The sequence below is a fragment of the Crinia signifera genome, chromosome 6, assembly GCF_055691185.1.
Source record: "Crinia signifera chromosome 6, ASM5569118v1, whole genome shotgun sequence".
Taxonomy (NCBI): domain Eukaryota; kingdom Metazoa; phylum Chordata; class Amphibia; order Anura; family Myobatrachidae; genus Crinia; species Crinia signifera.
In genome coordinates this window covers 20,693,116-20,711,618 of record NC_139222.1, presented here as the reverse complement: position 1 = coordinate 20,711,618, position 18,503 = coordinate 20,693,116, and the positions used below count along the sequence as shown (strand labels likewise).

At 49.1% G+C, this 18,503-nt stretch overlaps 1 protein-coding gene and 1 long non-coding RNA gene across 2 annotated transcripts in view; both read left to right on the top strand.

Moving 5' to 3' along the window:
* Nucleotides 1–1,796: 1,796 nt before the first annotated feature.
* Nucleotides 1,797–9,370, top strand: LOC146010126 (uncharacterized). Its single transcript, XR_014444732.1, has 3 exons — nucleotides 1,797–2,270; nucleotides 5,751–5,873; nucleotides 9,066–9,370. It is a non-coding gene; the product is annotated as an uncharacterized LOC146010126 (long non-coding RNA).
* Nucleotides 9,371–10,357: 987 nt separating this feature from the next.
* The window catches only part of LOC146010116 (uncharacterized), a 47,646-nt gene continuing 39,500 nt past the window's right edge, over nucleotides 10,358–18,503 (top strand). The window contains exons 1-3 of the mRNA XM_083151039.1: nucleotides 10,358–10,477; nucleotides 14,475–14,572; nucleotides 15,920–16,121. Of these exons, the coding sequence (XP_083007165.1) occupies nucleotides 10,393–10,477; nucleotides 14,475–14,572; nucleotides 15,920–16,121 (385 nt within the window). The 5' untranslated portion in view covers nucleotides 10,358–10,392. The remainder of the gene's footprint in view (nucleotides 10,478–14,474; nucleotides 14,573–15,919; nucleotides 16,122–18,503) is intronic.

Sequence of the window (18,503 nt, the reverse complement as noted above, 5' to 3'; positions counted from 1 at the left end):
TATGGGTCAGTGGGTCAATCAATCAGTGTGAGATATATGGATCAGTCAGACTGTGTGATACGGGTGGGTCAGACCGTGTGAGAAGTATGGGTCAGTCCATGTGAGAAGTATGGATCAGTGGGTCAGTCAGTTAGTGTGAGACGTACGGGTCAGTCAGTGTGAGACGTATGAGTCAGTCAGTGTGAGGTGTATGGATTAGTCAGTCAGTGTGAGATGTATGGGTCAGTCAGTCACTGTGAGACGTATGGGTTAGTGGGTCAGTTAGTCACTGTGAGATGTATGGTTTAGTGGGTCAGTCAGCGTAAGACTTATGGGTCAGTGGGTCAGTCCCTGTGAGACGAATAGGCCAGTTAGTGTGAGATGTATGGGCACACCTTATACAGCCTCATGCCTGGCACATATACCCCCCATACCCACAGTCACTGCCCAGCATTACACCTCATACATACACACCTGGGCACACCTTATACATCCTCATGCCTGGCACATATACCCCCATACCCACAGTCACCGCCCAGCATTACACCTCATACACACACACACACACACACACCTGGGCACACCTTATACAGCCTCATGCCTGGCACATATACCCCCCATACCCACAGTCACCGCCCAGCATTACACCTCATACATACACACCTGGGCACACCTTATACATCCTCATGCCTGGCATATATACCCCCCATACCCACAGTCACCGCCCAGCATTACACCTTATACATACACACCTGGGCACACCTTATACATCCTCATGCCTGGCACATATACCCCCCATACCCACAGTCACCTTCCAGCATTACACCTCATACACAGCTGGGCACACCTTATACACCCTCCTACCTAGCACATATACCCCCCCCCCCATACCCACAGTCACCTCCCAGCATTACACCTCATACATACACACCTGGGCACACCTTATACACCCTCATGCCTGGCACATATACCCCCCATACCCACAGTCCCCACCCAGTATTACACCTCATACATACACACCTGGGCACACCTTATACATCCTCATACCTAGCACATATACCCCCATACCCACAGTCACCTCCCAGCATTACACCTCATACATACACACCTGGGCACACCTTACACATCCTCATGCCCGGCACATATACCCCCATACCCACAGTCACCACCCAGCATTACACCTCATACATACACACCTGGGCACACCTTATACAGCCTCATACCCAGCACATATACCCCTATACCCACAGTCACCTCCCAGCATTACACCTCATACATACACACCTGGGCACACCTTATACATCCTCATGCCTGGCACATATACCCCCATACCCACAGTCACCGCCCAGCATTACACCTCATACATACACACCTGGGCACACCTTATACATCCTCATGGCTGGCACATATACCCACCATACCCACAGTCACCACCCAGCATTACACCTCATACATACACATCTGGGCACACCTTATACATCCTCATGCCTGGCACATATACCCCCATACCTACAGTCACTGCCCAGCATTACACCACATACATACACATCTGGGCATGGCTGAATAGTAAAAAAGAGGGCGGAGAACTACAAGTCCCAGCATGCACACCAGTCTCTGCCTTGCAACACCACAGCTAGGGCTGGGAGGACTCAGTTCCCTCTCCCTGGTCCCAGTGAAAGCACACACCTGGTATTATACTGCAGCCTGTGTGAGTAGAACAGCAGCTCCCCTGTAAGTGCCCTTATGGCTCACACCCAGCAATCACTACTATGCTGTTACTAGCAGTATAATACCTGGGGTCACCTGGTGCCAGCTGCAGCACTCTCCCTGCTGCCTGCCATGCACACCAGGAAGGGACGTTTCCCTGGTAACACAGCTCCTCCCACTCTGCCACACACAGGAAATACACTTTGGCTACAGCCGCGGGGGATTCTGGGAGCAGAGTACAAACCACAACACAATGGCCGCCGCTATATGAGGACACAGAGACATCACAGCCGGACTGATAGAAGAGGTAATTGTTCCTGGGAGAAGTTATGTGATGTGAGGTCACCGGTAGCTGATAGATTCCATGCTGTATATATTACTAGTAAGGCGCCTTAACAATTGTCCCCTGTGTGAGGGAGCGGCGGCCATTTTCCGGAAGACCAATCCCCGCGTTCATTGGCTGCAGCATCTCGGCTTCCTGCTGGGGCAGCGCTGCTGATCTTACCTGAGGCCTCTCACTTCCAGCAGCTACGGTGAATAAGTTACGGGGGACCGAGAGAAGACATTGCTGTATCTGGCAGCAGGTGATGGTATTGTGCTGCCTTGGTGTTATTATACAGGTGGAGTAGCCTGTGGTGTCCTGTTTATACAGGGGGAGCGGCCTGTGGTGTCCCGTTCATACAGGGGGAGCGGCCTGCGGTGTCCCGTTCATACAGGGGGAGCGGCCTGCGGTGTCCCGTTCATACAGGGGGAGCGGCCTGCGGTGTCCCGTTCACACAGGGGGGGCGGCCTGCGGTGTCCCGTTCACACAGGGGAGGCGGCCTGCGGTGTCCCATTCACACAGGGGGAGCGGCCTGCGGTGTCCCGTTCACACAGGGGGAGCGGCCTGCTGTGTCCCGTTCACACAGGGGGAGCGGCCTGCGGTGTCCCGTTCACACAGGGGGAGCGGCCTGCGGTTTATTCATGTGGAGCGCCCTGTTGTGGCCTGTTACAAATGTTATAGAGGGGGAGCAGACTCTTGTGTGTTGTTTTTATTGTACAGTTGAGCAGCCTCTTAAGGGTGCGAGGGCTGTGTGCTGTGTCCCTCGTGTGACCTCACTCCCAACCCCAACTGAAATAATGCTCAGAGACAGTACTTGGGATTGAATTATTGGCCACAGTTTATTTAGACTCCTAATTACATAATGCAGGGTAGGGACAGAGAACGGTGGGCAAGGCAAGCAACCTGTCAATGACCTTCATTGATTTATGACGTGGGGCGTGCCCCTGCCTACGCTGTAGGCCCTCGGCTACACCCCCTCCCGTGAGCCAGCCCCTGTGGATTACCCCCCTTCCTGGCGTGCAGCCAGACGGCCTGCCGTCGACAGCTAGAGCCTGGCGTGCGGCCCGACCGAGGGTGAATCTGCGAACCTCAGCTGGCTCCTCCTGTTCCGATGCCTTGCGCACCGCTTCTTCCCGCCACTGAGGCCCCTCTACCCGGGGTCGAACACCCCCCATCCTGCCATATGCACTTGGCTCAAACCTCCCTCGCCTCCTGCAGCCCGTTGCTGCACAGCTCTGCACCGACCTCTGACGGGTGCACCCCGTCGCCCGATTGCACCGCTGCATACCGGTCTTACCTACTGATCTGGTTTTCTAGGAATGGCCCTTGACCGTCGATGATTAGCAATAGTCGATGGTTTATGGCCGCCGTCTAATAGTTTTGCCATCGATGGCGGGTAACCAGCTGGTTTCCCGCCTTCGATGTAAAACCTAAACAAATAGCTCCTTCCTTGTTTTCTGCTCCCAAAGTGCAGGCATATGGAGCATAGCTCCGCCCCTGATGCACCGCCCCCGCCTTCTGACTGGCCCGCCTCATTGAACATGGAAGACCCTCGATATTCCAAACATCGATGGTCCCATATTGAATAGCTGTACACTATCGATGGTTAGTTGCACTTTCGCAGTCGATGGCAACCATCGACTGTGGAGGCAACGATGGTAGTAAAACCTTCCTCCCCCCTCCCCGTAGCCCTTTGGCTTCTGCCCTTTGATATGTGGCTAGCCACGTCCGCATTATTAACGAGGCTCGCTGCTATTGTCTTCTTTTGCTGCTACGGGAACCTTCTTCCTGCCGCTACACCCTTGCCTGGTACACTACTTGGCTGCATGGTTAGCGCCACATGTGCTACATGCGTGTTTGAATTTGCACTGCACGCGGGTGCAGCGCATATCATTAAATGCCCAGCATTTAAGATCCTGCTCCTGGATGCTAGGCCCCGCTGCGCCCACTTCCTGTGGCGCTGCTGCCTTTTCTGCCAACCCTGCTGACTGCGCATTCAGCCACAAGTCAACGTCCCTAGACCCGAAGTCTATGGGCTTTTGGCTCTTGCCCTGAAATCCTCGTCGTATTTGCGCCATACCAACTCCCCCTGCTCCTTGTAAGCTGTGTAAATAAAATCAGTATAGCTTGATAACCATACCCATGCCCCGGGGTAGGCCTCCGTATAGCAAGCAGTGTAAGCGAACATGCCGCTCAGCCAGTGCTCAGTTGTTTTGTAGCTATCATCCAGCTCCCCCCCCCCCCCCCTTCCAGCTTGGCCTTCTCTTTATCCTTTAGTCCTTCTTTAGTTAAAGAACATATGTCTATAAATGCCCGTTTCTCTATCTCCTTCTGGGTCACCGGTGGCAGATGTGCCGCTAATGACCGAACGCATATCCCATGGCGGTGTTGCCCTGCGCAAAGGATGCCACCTTATCCGGCTGTATACCGCCTAACTGATCCCTGACCGCGTCCGCTCCTGCCCTTCTTGCTTTTCCATTTAGCTACTGCGGCCCTCCACTGTTCCCTTAAAACTCTGCATGCCTCGTCTGACTCCGTGGTGCCCCCCATTAAATTAAGGTCCCCTTGTGACCCGTTCCCACCCCCTCCCGGTGGAACGCCTGGATTTTGCAACCCCAAACTACTAGCTACACCTACGACATTACCTGTGGCATTGCTAAAGCTCTGAGCCCCTGCCGATGTAATACATACATTATGTGAAACAACACTGGGTACCCTCAAACCCTCGCCTATAGCATTGCTAACATTCAGGCTATTGCATACATTTGCTGGTGTGCTAAACATGCTATGCTGGGTATCATTAACGACATTTGTCTTACCAATCCCGTGCAACGTCTGGTCCGTTCTGGTCCTAAAGTATCCCCGTGTCAGACTTCTGCTGTAACGACGTAGTGGACTTCTCCGCCTTCTGACATTCTCCCTTTCCCCGAGCTGGAAATCGCGCTCAGTATGATGGTAAGCTTGCTCCCGCCTTTCTGACCGCCGTGTGCAACTGCGGCGGCCATGCTGCTCAGTGCGGGACCTGGGGTGGCGATGCCTGCTCCCTGGTGGTGAATCAAATGGGGCCTGACGCTGGTTTGAGCGGTCCCTTGCCGCCGTGTGCTGGAAAGGCGCCCTGCCGTGATGGGCTGCAGATGCCGTTGCTGTGGTGGGAGGCTGCGACAAAACAGCATACAGCTGCGTCGCTGCGTGTCCTCCTGGAATGCAGCCTCCCCCACCAGCTCTGCCTTTTAACCCCCTCCCGGCCAGGCTCCCCCCCGCTCCCCCTGACTGGTTGGCCGGAGTGCCGGGTGTGAAAAGTGGGTCAGGCATACTTGCCTGTCCCCCCTAGCTTCCCGCCGTTCGGCCTCGGTCCGCCACTGCCCCGCGCCCCTATGCCGCTCCGGGCGCCATCTTGGCTGCCTGCGCTCCCTGTGTGATGGTGATTATTATTATTAGTTATTTTCTTATTCCTTGATTACCAGTCTCTGAGTTCTTAATATTAGTATTATGATGATTATACAGAGCGAGCAGCCTTTGGTGCCTATTATTACATTTTATTTTAAGACCATTCACTACAATGGACATAGCAGTGCTATTATATCCTATACTACACATGTACCTGTTGTTCTCTATACGATATATATTTAAATGTGGGGAAACATTAGAAGCTGCTGTTGTGTATGTGGATTTCTCTTACCTTTATCTATTAGGTTTCATGTGTACTGTGTGGTGTTTATTGTAATTCTTATATTTACTCCAGGACAACAGAGCGGTGAGGATGAGACGCGTCACTGATTCCCCGAGGATGTACAAGGACCAGAGTCACATGACTGACAGGATACTAAATATCACCCTGGAGATCATCTACCTGCTGACTGGGGAGGTGAGAGGATCTGGGAGTGTCACTGTGACATCACCTATATCTATAGTAATAATACAGGGATGTGACTGGGCAGATGAGGGGATCTGGGAGTGTCACTGTGACATCACTTATATCTATAGTAATAATACAGGGACGTGACTGGGGAGGTGAGGGGATCTGGGAGTGTCACTGTGACATCACTTATATCTATAGTAATAATACAGGGACGTGACTGGGGAGGTGAGGGGATCTGGGAGTGTCACTGTGACGTCACTTATATCTATAGTAATAATACAGGGACGTGACTGGGGAGGTGAGGGGATCTGGGAGTGTCACTGTGACGTCACTTATATCTATAGTAATAATACAGGGACGTGACTGGGGAGGTGAGGGGATCTGGGAGCGTCACTGTGACATCACTTATATCTATAGTAATAATACAGGGACGTGACTGGGGAGGTGAGGGGATCTGGGAGCGTCACTGTGACATCACTTATATCTATAGTAATAATACAGGGACGTGACTGGGGAGGTGAGGGGATCTGGGAGCGTCACTGTGACATCACTTATATCTATAGTAATAATACAGGGACGTGACTGGGGAGGTGAGGGGATCTGGGAGCGTCACTGTGACGTCACTTATATCTATAGTAATAATACAGGGACGTGACTGGGGAGGTGAGGGGATCTGGGAGTGTCACTGTGACATCACTTATATCTATAGTAATAATACAGGGACATGACTGGGGAGGTGAGGGGATCTGGGAGCGTCACTGTGACGTCACTTATATCTATAGTAATAATACAGGGAGGTGACTGGGGAGGTGAGGGGATCTGGGAGCGTCACTGTGACATCACTTATATCTATAGTAATAATACAGGGACGTGACTGGGGAGGTGTGGGGATCTGGGAGTGTCACTGTGACATCACTTATATCTATAGTAAAAATACAGGGACGTGACTGGGGAGGTGAGGGGATCTGGGAGCGTCACTGTGACATCACTTATATCTATAGTAATAATACAGGGACGTGACTGGGGAGGTGAGGGGATCTGGGAGTGTCACTGTGACATCACGGTACTTGTTTCCTAGCACGGCCACAACGATCTTTATCGCGGTCATCGGGGGTAAAATCGGGGCCATCGCGGCCGCTTAAAAAATCGGGTGCGATGGGCCAGACGCGATGCCCGCGATTTCCCCATAGAGAACAATGTTAAATGGCTCAATTTACCCACGATGACCACGATTTCCCATAGGAAACAATGTGAAATGGCTCAATTTACCCAAATTATCATAGGGAACAATGGTATATGGGCCAAAAACACCCCTGAACATAAAAATGTCCCCCCAAAAGTACTATACGCCACCCCGCGATCAACGTGAACCCGAAGCGTGGCAAGCGCAGGGATCTCGCGAGGGGCGGCGGTACCCGTCCTCCGACCTTTTCATGCCCTACTATCCACGTCGGCGTGGAGTTGAGAATAAAATAGTGTGGCGAGCGCAGCGAGCCACCGAGCCCGAAGCGTGGCGAGGGGACGCGGATACCTTCACAGTTATACGCGTCCCCTCGCGGGCTTCCCAGGTGTCCATGGCGACACCTGGGAAGCCCGCGAAGGGACGCGTTTACCTGTGAAGGTATCCGCGTCCCCTCGCGGGGCGCGCTGCGCTCGCCACGCTTCGGGCTCGGTGGCTCGCTGCGCTCGCCACACTATTCTATTCTCAACTCCACGCCGACGTGGATAGTAGGGCATGAAAAGGTCGGAGGACGCGTACCGCCGCCCCTCGCGGGCTCGCCACGCTTCGGGTTCACGTTGATGGCGGGGTGGCGTCAACTACTTTTGGGGGGACATTCCACTGGTCTGTGGGTTTTTTGGGGGTTTCTGGCCCATTTACCATTCTTCCCTATGCTGATTTGGGTAAATTGATCCATTTAACATTGTTTCCTATGGGAAATCGTGGTCATCGCGGGTAAATTGAGGCATTTAACATTGTTCCCTATGGGGAAATCGTGGGCATCGCGTCTGGACCATTTAAGCATTTTTAGGTGCACACGACGCGACCGACCCGATTTTTCACTGTTCTCAATGCATTTCAATGGAAAAATCAGGGGCATCGCGTCGGTCGCGTCGCAGGCCACTAAAAATTACCCCCGATGGCCGCGATTGTGGCCGTGCTAGGAAACAAGTACCGACATCACTTATATCTATAGTAATATTACAGGGACGTGACTGGGGAGGTGAGGGGATCTGGGAGTGTCACTGTGACATCACTTATATCTATAGTAATAATACAGGGACGTGACTGGGGAGGTGAGGGGATCTGGGAGTGTCACAGTGACATCACTGATATCTATAGTAATAATACAGGGACGTGACTGGGGAGGTGAGGGGATCTGGGAGCATCACTGTATCGTCACTTATATCTATAGTAATAATACAGGGACGTGACTGGGGAGGTGAGGGGATCTGGGAGCGTCACTGTGACGTCACTTATATCTATAGTAATAATACAGGGACATGACTGGGGAGGTGAGGGGATCTGGGAGCGTCACTGTGACATCACTTATATCTATAGTAATATTACAGGGACGTGACTAGGAAGGTGAGGGGATCTGGGAGTGTCATTGTGACATCACTTATATCTATAGTAATAATACAGGGACGTGAATGGGGAGGTGAGGGGATCTGGGAGTGTCATTGTGACATCACTTATATCTATATTAATAATACAGGGACATGACTGGGGAGGTGAGGGGATCTGGGAGCGTCACTGTGACATCACTTATATCTATAGTAATAATACAGTGACATGACTAGGGAGGTGAGGGGATCTGGGAGCGTCACTGTGACATCACTTACATCTATAGTAATAATACAGGGATGTGACTGGGGAGGTGAGGGGATCTGGGAGCGTCACAGTGACATCACTTATATCTATAGTAATAATACAGGGACGTGACTGGGGAGGTGAGCGGATCTGGGAGCGTCACTGTGACATCACTTATATCTATAGTAATATTACAGGGACGTGACTGGGGAGGTGAGGGGATCTGGGAGTGTCACTGTGACATCACTTATATCTATAGTAATAATACAGGGACGTGACTGGGGAGGTGAGGGGATCTGGGAGTGTCACAGTGACATCACTTATAGTAATAATAAAGGGTCATAACTGGGAGTGTCTACAGTGATAGTGTATTTTCTTATACACAGGGTTACATAGTAGTGAAGACCTCCAGTGATCATGAGACACCCAGTAACCGTCACTGTGTGTCAGAAGGACAGAAGAGGACCCAGATTCCCATCATGGTGCCTCCAGCTCACTCACTGTTACATGGGAAAGACAATGAGCAGAAGATCTTGGAACTCACCAACAAGATCATCCAGCTGCTGACTGGAGAGGTGACTGCTTGGAATGGGACATTATACAGTAACAATGGGGGATGTGACCGGAGAGGTGACTGCTGGCAATGGGACATTATACAGTAACACCGGGGATGTGACCGGAGAGGTGACTGCTGGGAATGGGGCATTTTACAGTAACACTGGGGGATGTGACCGGAGAGGTGACTGCTGGGAATGGGGCGTTATACAGTAACACCGGTAGATGTGACCGGAGAGGTGACTGCTGGGAATGGGGCACTATAGAGTAACACAGAGGGATGTGACCGGAGAGGTGACTGCTGGGAATGGGACATTATACAGTAACATTGGGGGATGTGACTGCTGGGAATGGAGCATTATACAGTAACACCGGGGGATGTGACTGCTGGGAATGGAGCATTATACAGTAACACCAGGGATGTGACCAAAGAGATGACTGCTGGGAATGGGGCATTATACAGTAACACCGGGGGATGTGACCAAAGAGATGACTGCTGGGAATGGGGCATTATACAGTAACACCGGGGGATGTGACCGGAGAGATGACTGCTGGGAATGGGGCATTATACAGTAACACCGGGGGATGTGACGGGAGAGGTGACTGCTGGGAATGGGGCATTATACAGTAACATCGGGGGATGTGACTGCTGGGAATGGAGCATTATACAGTAACACCAGGGATGTGACCAAAGAGATGACTGCTGGGAATGGGGCATTATACAGTAACACCGGGGAGATGTGACCGGAGAGATGACTGCCGGGAATGGTACATTATACGGGTGTGGTATAACACACCAACAGTTGGAATTCAGACAGTTATTAGCCCGACTTAGGAATCCCGACTGCACAGCAGGGGGAGCGCAATGAAGCCCCTTGCTGCTCTCGCCACCTATTTTATTCTCCCTCTATGGGGGTCGTGGACCCCCATGAGGGAGCATTCGGGATTCTGACGGAGTAATGACTGTCGGAATCCCTACTGTTGGTGAGCTGTCCGGCACCCCATTATACAGTAACAGCGGGGGATGTGACCGGAGAGGTGACTGCTGGGAATGGGACAATATACAGTAACCCCGGGGGATGTGTCTGGGTGATGACTGTATCACTGTGTGTGTATCAGGTTCCTATAAGGTGTCAGGATGTCGCTGTCTATCTCTCCATGGAGGAGTGGGAGTATGTAGAGGAACACAAGGGTCTGTACAAGGACGTGATGATGGAAAATTACCTGCCTCTCACATTACTGGGTAAGAGGAGACTTCAATTTATTGTAATGGGTAGAGCAGGTATGGGGGATGGGGGGGGGGGGGGGGGAGGTACGGGTGGGGATACCCCAGAGAGATGTCCCCGTCCTCTGTATTCCCAGGATAATCACATATATACAATGTCCTCAGTCACTGCGTGTCTCCTACAGATGGGCCCAGTAACAGAGATACACCAGAGAGATGTCCCCGTCCTCTGTATTCCCAGGATAATCACATATATACCATGTCCTCAGTCACTGTGTGTCTCCTACAGATGGGCCCAGTAACAGAGATACCCCAGAGAGATGTCCTCTGTATTCCCAGGATAATCACATATATACCATGTCCTCAGTCACTGTGTGTCTCCTACAGATGGGCCAGTAACAGGAATACCCCAGAGAGATGTCCCTGTCCTCTGTATTCCCAGGATAATCACATATATACCATGTCCTCAGTCACTGTGTGTCTCCTACAGATGGGCCAGTGACAGAGATACCCCAGAGAGATGTCCCCGTCCTCTGTATTCCCAGGATAATCACATATATACCATGTCCTCAGTCACTGTGTGTCTCCTACAGATGGGCCAGTAACAGGAATACCCCAGAGAGATGTCCCCGTCCTCTGTATTCCCAGGATAATCACATATATACCATGTCCTCAGTCGCTGCGTGTCTCCTACAGATGGGCCCAGTAACAGAGATACCCCAGAGAGATGTCCCCGTCCTCTGTATTCCCAGGATAATCACATATATACAACGTCCTCAGTCACTGTGTGTCTCCTACAGATGGGCCAGTAACAGGAATACCCCAGAGAGATGTCCCTGTCCTCTGTATTCCCAGGATAATCACATATATACCATGTCCTCAGTCACTGTGTGTCTCCTACAGATGGGCCAGTGACAGAGATACCCCAGAGAGATGTCCCCGTCCTCTGTATTCCCAGGATAATCACATATGTACCATGTCCTCAGTCACTGTGTGTCTCCTACAGATGGGCCAGTAACAGGAATACCCCAGAGAGATGTCCCCGTCCTCTGTATTCCCAGGATAATCACATATATACCGTGTCCTCAGTCACTGTGTGTCTCCTACAGATGGGCCCAGTAACAGAGATACCCCAGAGAGATGTCCACGTCCTCTGTATTCCCAGGATAATCACATATATACCGTGTCCTCAGTCACTGCGTGTCTCCTACAGATGGGCCCAGTAACAGAGATACCCCAGAGAGATGTCCCCGTCCTCTGTATTCCCAGGATAATCACATATATACAATGTCCTCAGTCACTGCGTGTCTCCTACAGATGGGCCCAGTAACAGAGATACCCCAGAGAGATGTCCCCGTCCTCTGTATTCCCAGGATAATCACATATATACCATGTCCTCAGTCACTGCGTGTCTCCTACAGATGGGCCCAGTAACAGAGATACCCCAGAGAGATGTCCCCATCCTCTGTATTCCCAGGATAATCTCATATATACCATGTCCTCAGTCACTGCGTGTCTCCTACAGATGGGCCCAGTAACAGAGATACCCCAGAGAGATGTCCCCGTCCTCTGTATTCCAAGGATAATCACATATATACCGTGTCCTCAGTCACTGCGTGTCTCCTATAGATGGGCCCAGTAACAGAGATACCCCAGAGAGATGTCCCCGTCCTCTGTATTCCCAGGATAATCACATATATACCGTGTCCTCAGTCACTGCGTGTCTCCTACAGATGGGCCCAGTAACAGAGATACCCCAGAGAGATGTCCCCGTCCTCTGTATTCCCAGGATAATCACATATATACCGTGTCCTCAGTCACTGCGTGTCTCCTACAGATGGGCCCAGTAACAGAGATCCCCCAGAGAGATGTCCCCGTCCTCTGTATTCCCAGGATAATCACATATATACCGTGTCCTCAGTCACTGCGTGTCTCCTACAGATGGGCCCAGTAACAGCGATACCCCAGAGAGATGTCCCCGTCCTCTGTATTCCCAGGATAATCACATATATACCATGTCCTCAGTCACGGCGTGTCTCCTACAGATGGGCCCAGTAACCGAGATACCCCAGAGTGATGTCCCCGTCCTCTGTATTCCCAGGATAATCACATATATACAATGTCCTCAGTCACTGCGTGTCTCCTACAGATGGGCCCAGTAACAGATATACTCCAGAGAGATGTCCCCGTCCTCTGTATTCCCAGGATAATCACATATATACCATGTCCTCAGTCACTGCGTGTCTCCTACAGATGGGCCCAGTAACAGAGATACCCCAGAGAGATGTCCCCGTCCTCTGTATTCCCAGGATAATCACATATATACCATGTCCTCAGTCACTGCGTGTCTCCTACAGATGGGCCCAGTAACAGAGACACCCCAGAGAGATGTCCCCGTCCTCTGTATTCCCAGGATAATCACATATATACCATGTCCTCAGTCACTGCGTGTCTCCTACAGATGGGCCCAGTAACAGATACCCCAGAGAGATGTCCCCGTCCTCTGTATTCCCAGGATAATCACATATATACCATGTCCTCAGTCACTGCGTGTCTCCTACAGATGGGCCCAGTAACAGATACCCCAGAGAGATGTCCCCGTCCTCTGTATTCCCAGGATAATCACATATATACCATGTCCTCAGTCACTGCATGTCTCCTACAGATGGGCCCAGTAACAGAGATACCCCAGAGAGATGTCCCCGTCCTCTGTATTCCCAGGATAATCACATATATACCATGTCCTCAGTCACTGCGTGTCTCCTACAGATGGGCCCAGTAACAGATACCCCAGAGAGATGTCCCCGTACTCTGTATTCCCAGGATAATCACATATACACAATGTCCTCAGTCACTGTGTGTCTCCTACAGATGGGCCCAGTAACAGAGATACCCCAGAGAGATGTCCCCGTCCTCTGTATTCCCAGGATAATCACATATATACAGTGTCCTCAGTCACTGCGTGTCTCCTACAGATGGGGCCCAGTAACAGAGATACCCCAGAGAGATGTCCCCGTCCTCTGTATTCCCAGGATAATCACATATATACCATGTCCTCAGTCACTGTGTGTCTCCTACAGATGGGCCAGTAACAGAGATACCCCAGAGAGATGTCCCTGTCCTCTGTATTCCCAGGATAATCACATATATACCATGTCCTCAGTCACTGCGTGTCTCCTACAGATGGGCCCAGTGACAGAGATACCCCAGAGAGATGTCCCCGTCCTCTGTATTCCCAGGATAATCACATATATACCATGTCCTCAGTCACTGTGTGTCTCCTACAGATGGGCCCAGTAACAGAGATACCCCAGAGAGATGTCCCCGTCCTCTGTATTCCCAGGATAATCACATATATACCATGTCCTCAGTCACTGTGTGTCTCCTACAGATGGGCCCAGTAACAGAGATACCCCAGAGAGATGTCCCTGTCCTCTGTATTCCCAGGATAATCACATATATACCATGTCCTCAGTCACTGTGTGTCTCCTACAGATGGGCCCAGTAACACAGATACCTCAGAGAGATGTCCCCGTCCTCTGTATTCCCAGGATAATCACATATATACCATGTCCTCAGTCACTGTGTGTCTCCTAGAGATGGGCCCAGTAACAGAGATACCCCAGAGAGATGTCCCCGTCCTCTGTATTCCCAGGATAATCACATATATACCATGTCCTCAGTCACTGTGTGTCTCCTACAGATGGGCCCAGTAACACAGATACCTCAGAGAGATGTCCCCGTCCTCTGTATTCCCAGGATAATCACATATATACCATGTCCTCAGTCACTGTATGTCTCCTACAGATGGGCCCAGTAACAGAGATCCCCCAGAGAGATGTCCCCGTCCTCTGTATTCCCAGGATAATCACATATATACCATGTCCTCAGTCACTGCGTGTCTCCTACAGATGGTCCCAGTAACAGAGATACCCCAGAGAGATGTCCCTGTCCTCTGTATTCCCAGGATAATCACATATATACCATGTCCTCAGTCACTGTGTGTCTCCTACAGATGGGCCCAGTAACAGAGATACCCCAGAGAGATGTCCCCGTCTTCTGTATTCCCAGCACTGTACAGAGGAGACTCACAGGACCCCACAGGAGGATCAGGTAGGTGGGATTTAGAGTCTCCCCAATATACCAAAGTGACTGTCACTATATGAATTGCAGTGTGTGTGTGTGTGTGTGTGTTATACACTGATATTCTACTTTGTAATCTCCATAACATCAGACAATACTAAGTGATATTTTTTTAGGTTCGTTGTGAAGATCTAGAGCCAAAAACGATTCGAGTTACTGCGCTATTATCCAATTAATTATTGCACCATGGATGAATACACTCACACAAATAAATTACAATTAATCAATGGTATATCACATTTACTATAAAGATATAAAATATACAATATATTCCAGGTGGCCACCTAGGAAAAAAACATACATAAAACAGATATTGACATCACTTTGAATACATATATAATAAAAAAATGGAATAATAAAATATTGGGATTAAATGCGTGTATATTTCTTTAAGAATTAAAGTGCTCCCAGTCCAGCGTCCACGACCTGCTGACTTATATGGTCAAATGCAAATATAACCTCAGGTATTGTAGCTGTGGGTATTACAGTTAGTGTCTCTGGATAATATTTTTCAATTAGTTGAATATATAGCAGCCATCCAAAAACAAGGTAACCCTGTTTAGGGCATTAGATGGAGTGATAGATTCTGTATGCGCAAATTTAGCGCTTCTCTCACCTGCGCTTTTGTGCGCTCGATGGACTCGGAGTGAGTCACAGCTGGAGTGTCCCTCCGGTTGGTGTGGGTGAGTGGGGAGCTGGACCCTGGATGTTACGGCTGGTCACTGCTCAACCCACCTTGCCCGAGCCTGTTGTTTGAATAAGCAGTGGCTGGCGTCTCTCTCACCGGCGCATTTGACCATATAAGTCAGCAGGTCGTGGACGCTGGACTGGGAGCACTTTAAGTCTTAAAGAAATATACACGCATTTATCCCAATATTTTATTATTCCATTTTTTTTATTATATATGTATTCAAAGTGATGTCAATATCTGTTTTATGTATGTTTTTTTCCTAGGTGGCCACCTGGAATATATTGTATATTTTATATCTTTATAATAAATGTGATATACCATTGATTAATTCTAATTCTATTTGTGTGAGTGTGTTCATCCATGGTGCAATAATTAATTGGATAATAGCGCAGTAACTCTAATCGTTTTTGGCTCTAGATGTGTTTTATCACTACATCAGTGCATGAGACTAAATCTCTCTGTGCACGGATGTGAGATAATTCTATGCACACACACTTGTGCATAAAAGAGAACTGCAGCTGAGTTATACTTTTACCTATATAAATTTTTTTTATAAACTTTTATTTATAAAAAAACTATATTTCTTGTATACATCAGATAGCGCCTAAATTAACACTATTTTATAGTGGCTGGTTCATTGTGAAGATCTGTCTGATATTAAGGCTGAAGAAATAAAGGGAGAAGAAGAGACGGATGTGACTGATATTAAGGCAGAAGGAGAAGAGTCTTGTGTGACAGATAAGAAAGAAGATACAGAGACAGAAGACACATATATGAGGGATGATCAGCAGTGTAAGGAGGAGGAAATCCCTACAGATACCAGCACAGGTGAGGAATAATCACTTATTATATACTATCTGACCTGCCCGGGAAAACCTTTTTTTTTTTTTTTTTTTATTCCAAAATTGCTGTAAAATTTCGTCTTATGCTGCGCCAAAGGCCCAAGATTGTAAATTGTTAAAACATCCACCGTAATGTTAGTGTTTGCATTGATACTCATTGACAGCAATGAAGTCAGGTGTGGTGGTGGTGTTTCAAACACACCGCTCCTGACTTTATAGTTTGTGTGTGTTGATGAATTCTACATCCACTCCTGAGATTTAGCACCTATAATGCATTTATTTTTTTCTGTGTTCTGTGTGTGCTGTACTGTTTTTGTGTATGTGGTGTTATGGGTGTATGTGTATCTCTCCAATGTGTAAGTGTGTGCGGTGCGCTACGTATAAATGTGTGTGTTGTGTATCTGCAATGTTTAAGTGTGTGTTTTGTAGTGAATATGGGTGTGTGGTGTGTTGTATTGTGTGTATCTGTCCAATGTGTAAGTGTGTGAGTTGTGTAACATATATATATGTGTGTGTGGTGTGATGTGTGGTTTATGTATATCCCCAATTTTTCCTAAATGTTGAAATTCTCCACCACAATGTTAGAATGTGTTTGCATTCATACCCAATGACGGCAATGACTTTTACCTTTGGAGCTGTGCAATGAGATGTGTGCAGAACCGCGCATCTCATCAGTCCCAACCAATGTACCGTGTATGGGCACCATTAGATTAGTGCCCGACGAAGGTGGACATGTTGTTCATGTTCTCCTTCCTGTAGGGTTAGTTATTAGGGGATTTTCATGAATGAAATCACCTAAGCGCCATTTATCCACCAACCTTTCTTCTGTCCTATTGGGGGCTGAGGGTGAAGGCCTTGTGTGTTATATAGGTTGCACTGGTGTCGTATTTGCACAGGAGTGTATCTGTATACAATCAGCATGTGAGGAGGACAGGCAGCGCTGCCATTACCTGTCCATGCCGCGGGACTGCCGGGGAAACCCCACCGCCACTATGGTTCGTGCTGGGGTTCCCAGCTTCAGAGACCTCCGGATGCCCAGACCTGCTGTGCTCAGCGAGAGTCTCCTGCCCCAAGCCTGTCCGCATCCGGCAGTGCGTTGGGGCAGAGGTGAGTAGCCTGCCGGTAACCGGACTAGCGGGGGTCCCGGCAGTACAAATACAGCGGTCTGTTGCCATTTTAAAAGAGGGCACCATAATGATGGGGGCGGAGCTTCCCTCCTGGTTACTCTTCCTGCTCCCAGGTTATGGCAGGTCTATCAAGGGAGCTCCTAGCAGCCCGTAAGGAAAGGGAAGCTGCTAGACAACCAGTTCATCAGCCGCCAGAACCAGCCTGGGCTCAGGCGCTGGCCTCTTCGGTGGCTAGTTTGTCTAAGGCTTTAGTCCTCTCTAAATCTCCTAGAAAAAATTACCACTAGGCGCTTTGGATATAGAAAATGAACCAATCACATATGTAAAAAAGTTTTATTGTAAAACATTAAAAATAAGAGAAATCTACACATAACATTTAAGAAAATATATATCAAGAAAAAATGTATAGGGGTAACTTGCAGTCCGAATTGGTGTTGAATTGCCGCTTCGGTTGTATAGCCGGCTGGCACACACTTAGTAAACGAGCAATGTCCACATTTGCTCTATAGCGTCTTCAGCGTCTCCCTGCTGAGCCGCCGGAATGTGTAACCGGGTTAGGCTTCCAGGCTTGATGGGGAGAGGGAGCTGTGGTAAGCCGGGCAGGAGGCTGTGTGTGGCCGAATAACAGCGCCTGCCGGGATTTGCGCGCGTCGCTGCAGAGATCTCCGTGCTCGGGGTTTGCTGAATGCTAAATGCACGATGTGCTGGGTCCCCTCAGTTTGCACTGATTTAAGGCTGGAGCTTGTGGGTCCTCAAGACGCGTTTCGCCGCACACTGGGCGGCTTTATCAATTGGAATAACTGAGAGCCTATCTTTGCCCTTATTTATATCCGTTCTGGGTCGTTACAGCTCTTTGTGATTAGGCTGAAGCCGATCATGAGCTTTCAGTTTTAGCATTACATCTACGCGTGTACTATTTGTAAATTGTTTTATAGACAGTGCATTCCTAATTGTATACTTTAACATTTATCAATTATTATTTATGCTGACAGGTATTTAGAGTTCAAAGGAGATTGGACCATAACACATTTAAAATGATAATAATATGTGATACAAAATGGCAATAATATTCATTTTAAAAGCAAGTCCTATGCTGTTCATTCTTAGATTACGTCATCAACAATGGTTATAGCAACATAAGGAATTAATACAGATATATAAATGATAGTAGTAATAAAAATAATAGTTATTATAATCATGAAATAAATAAAAAGTAATAGTAATAATACTAATAATATTTT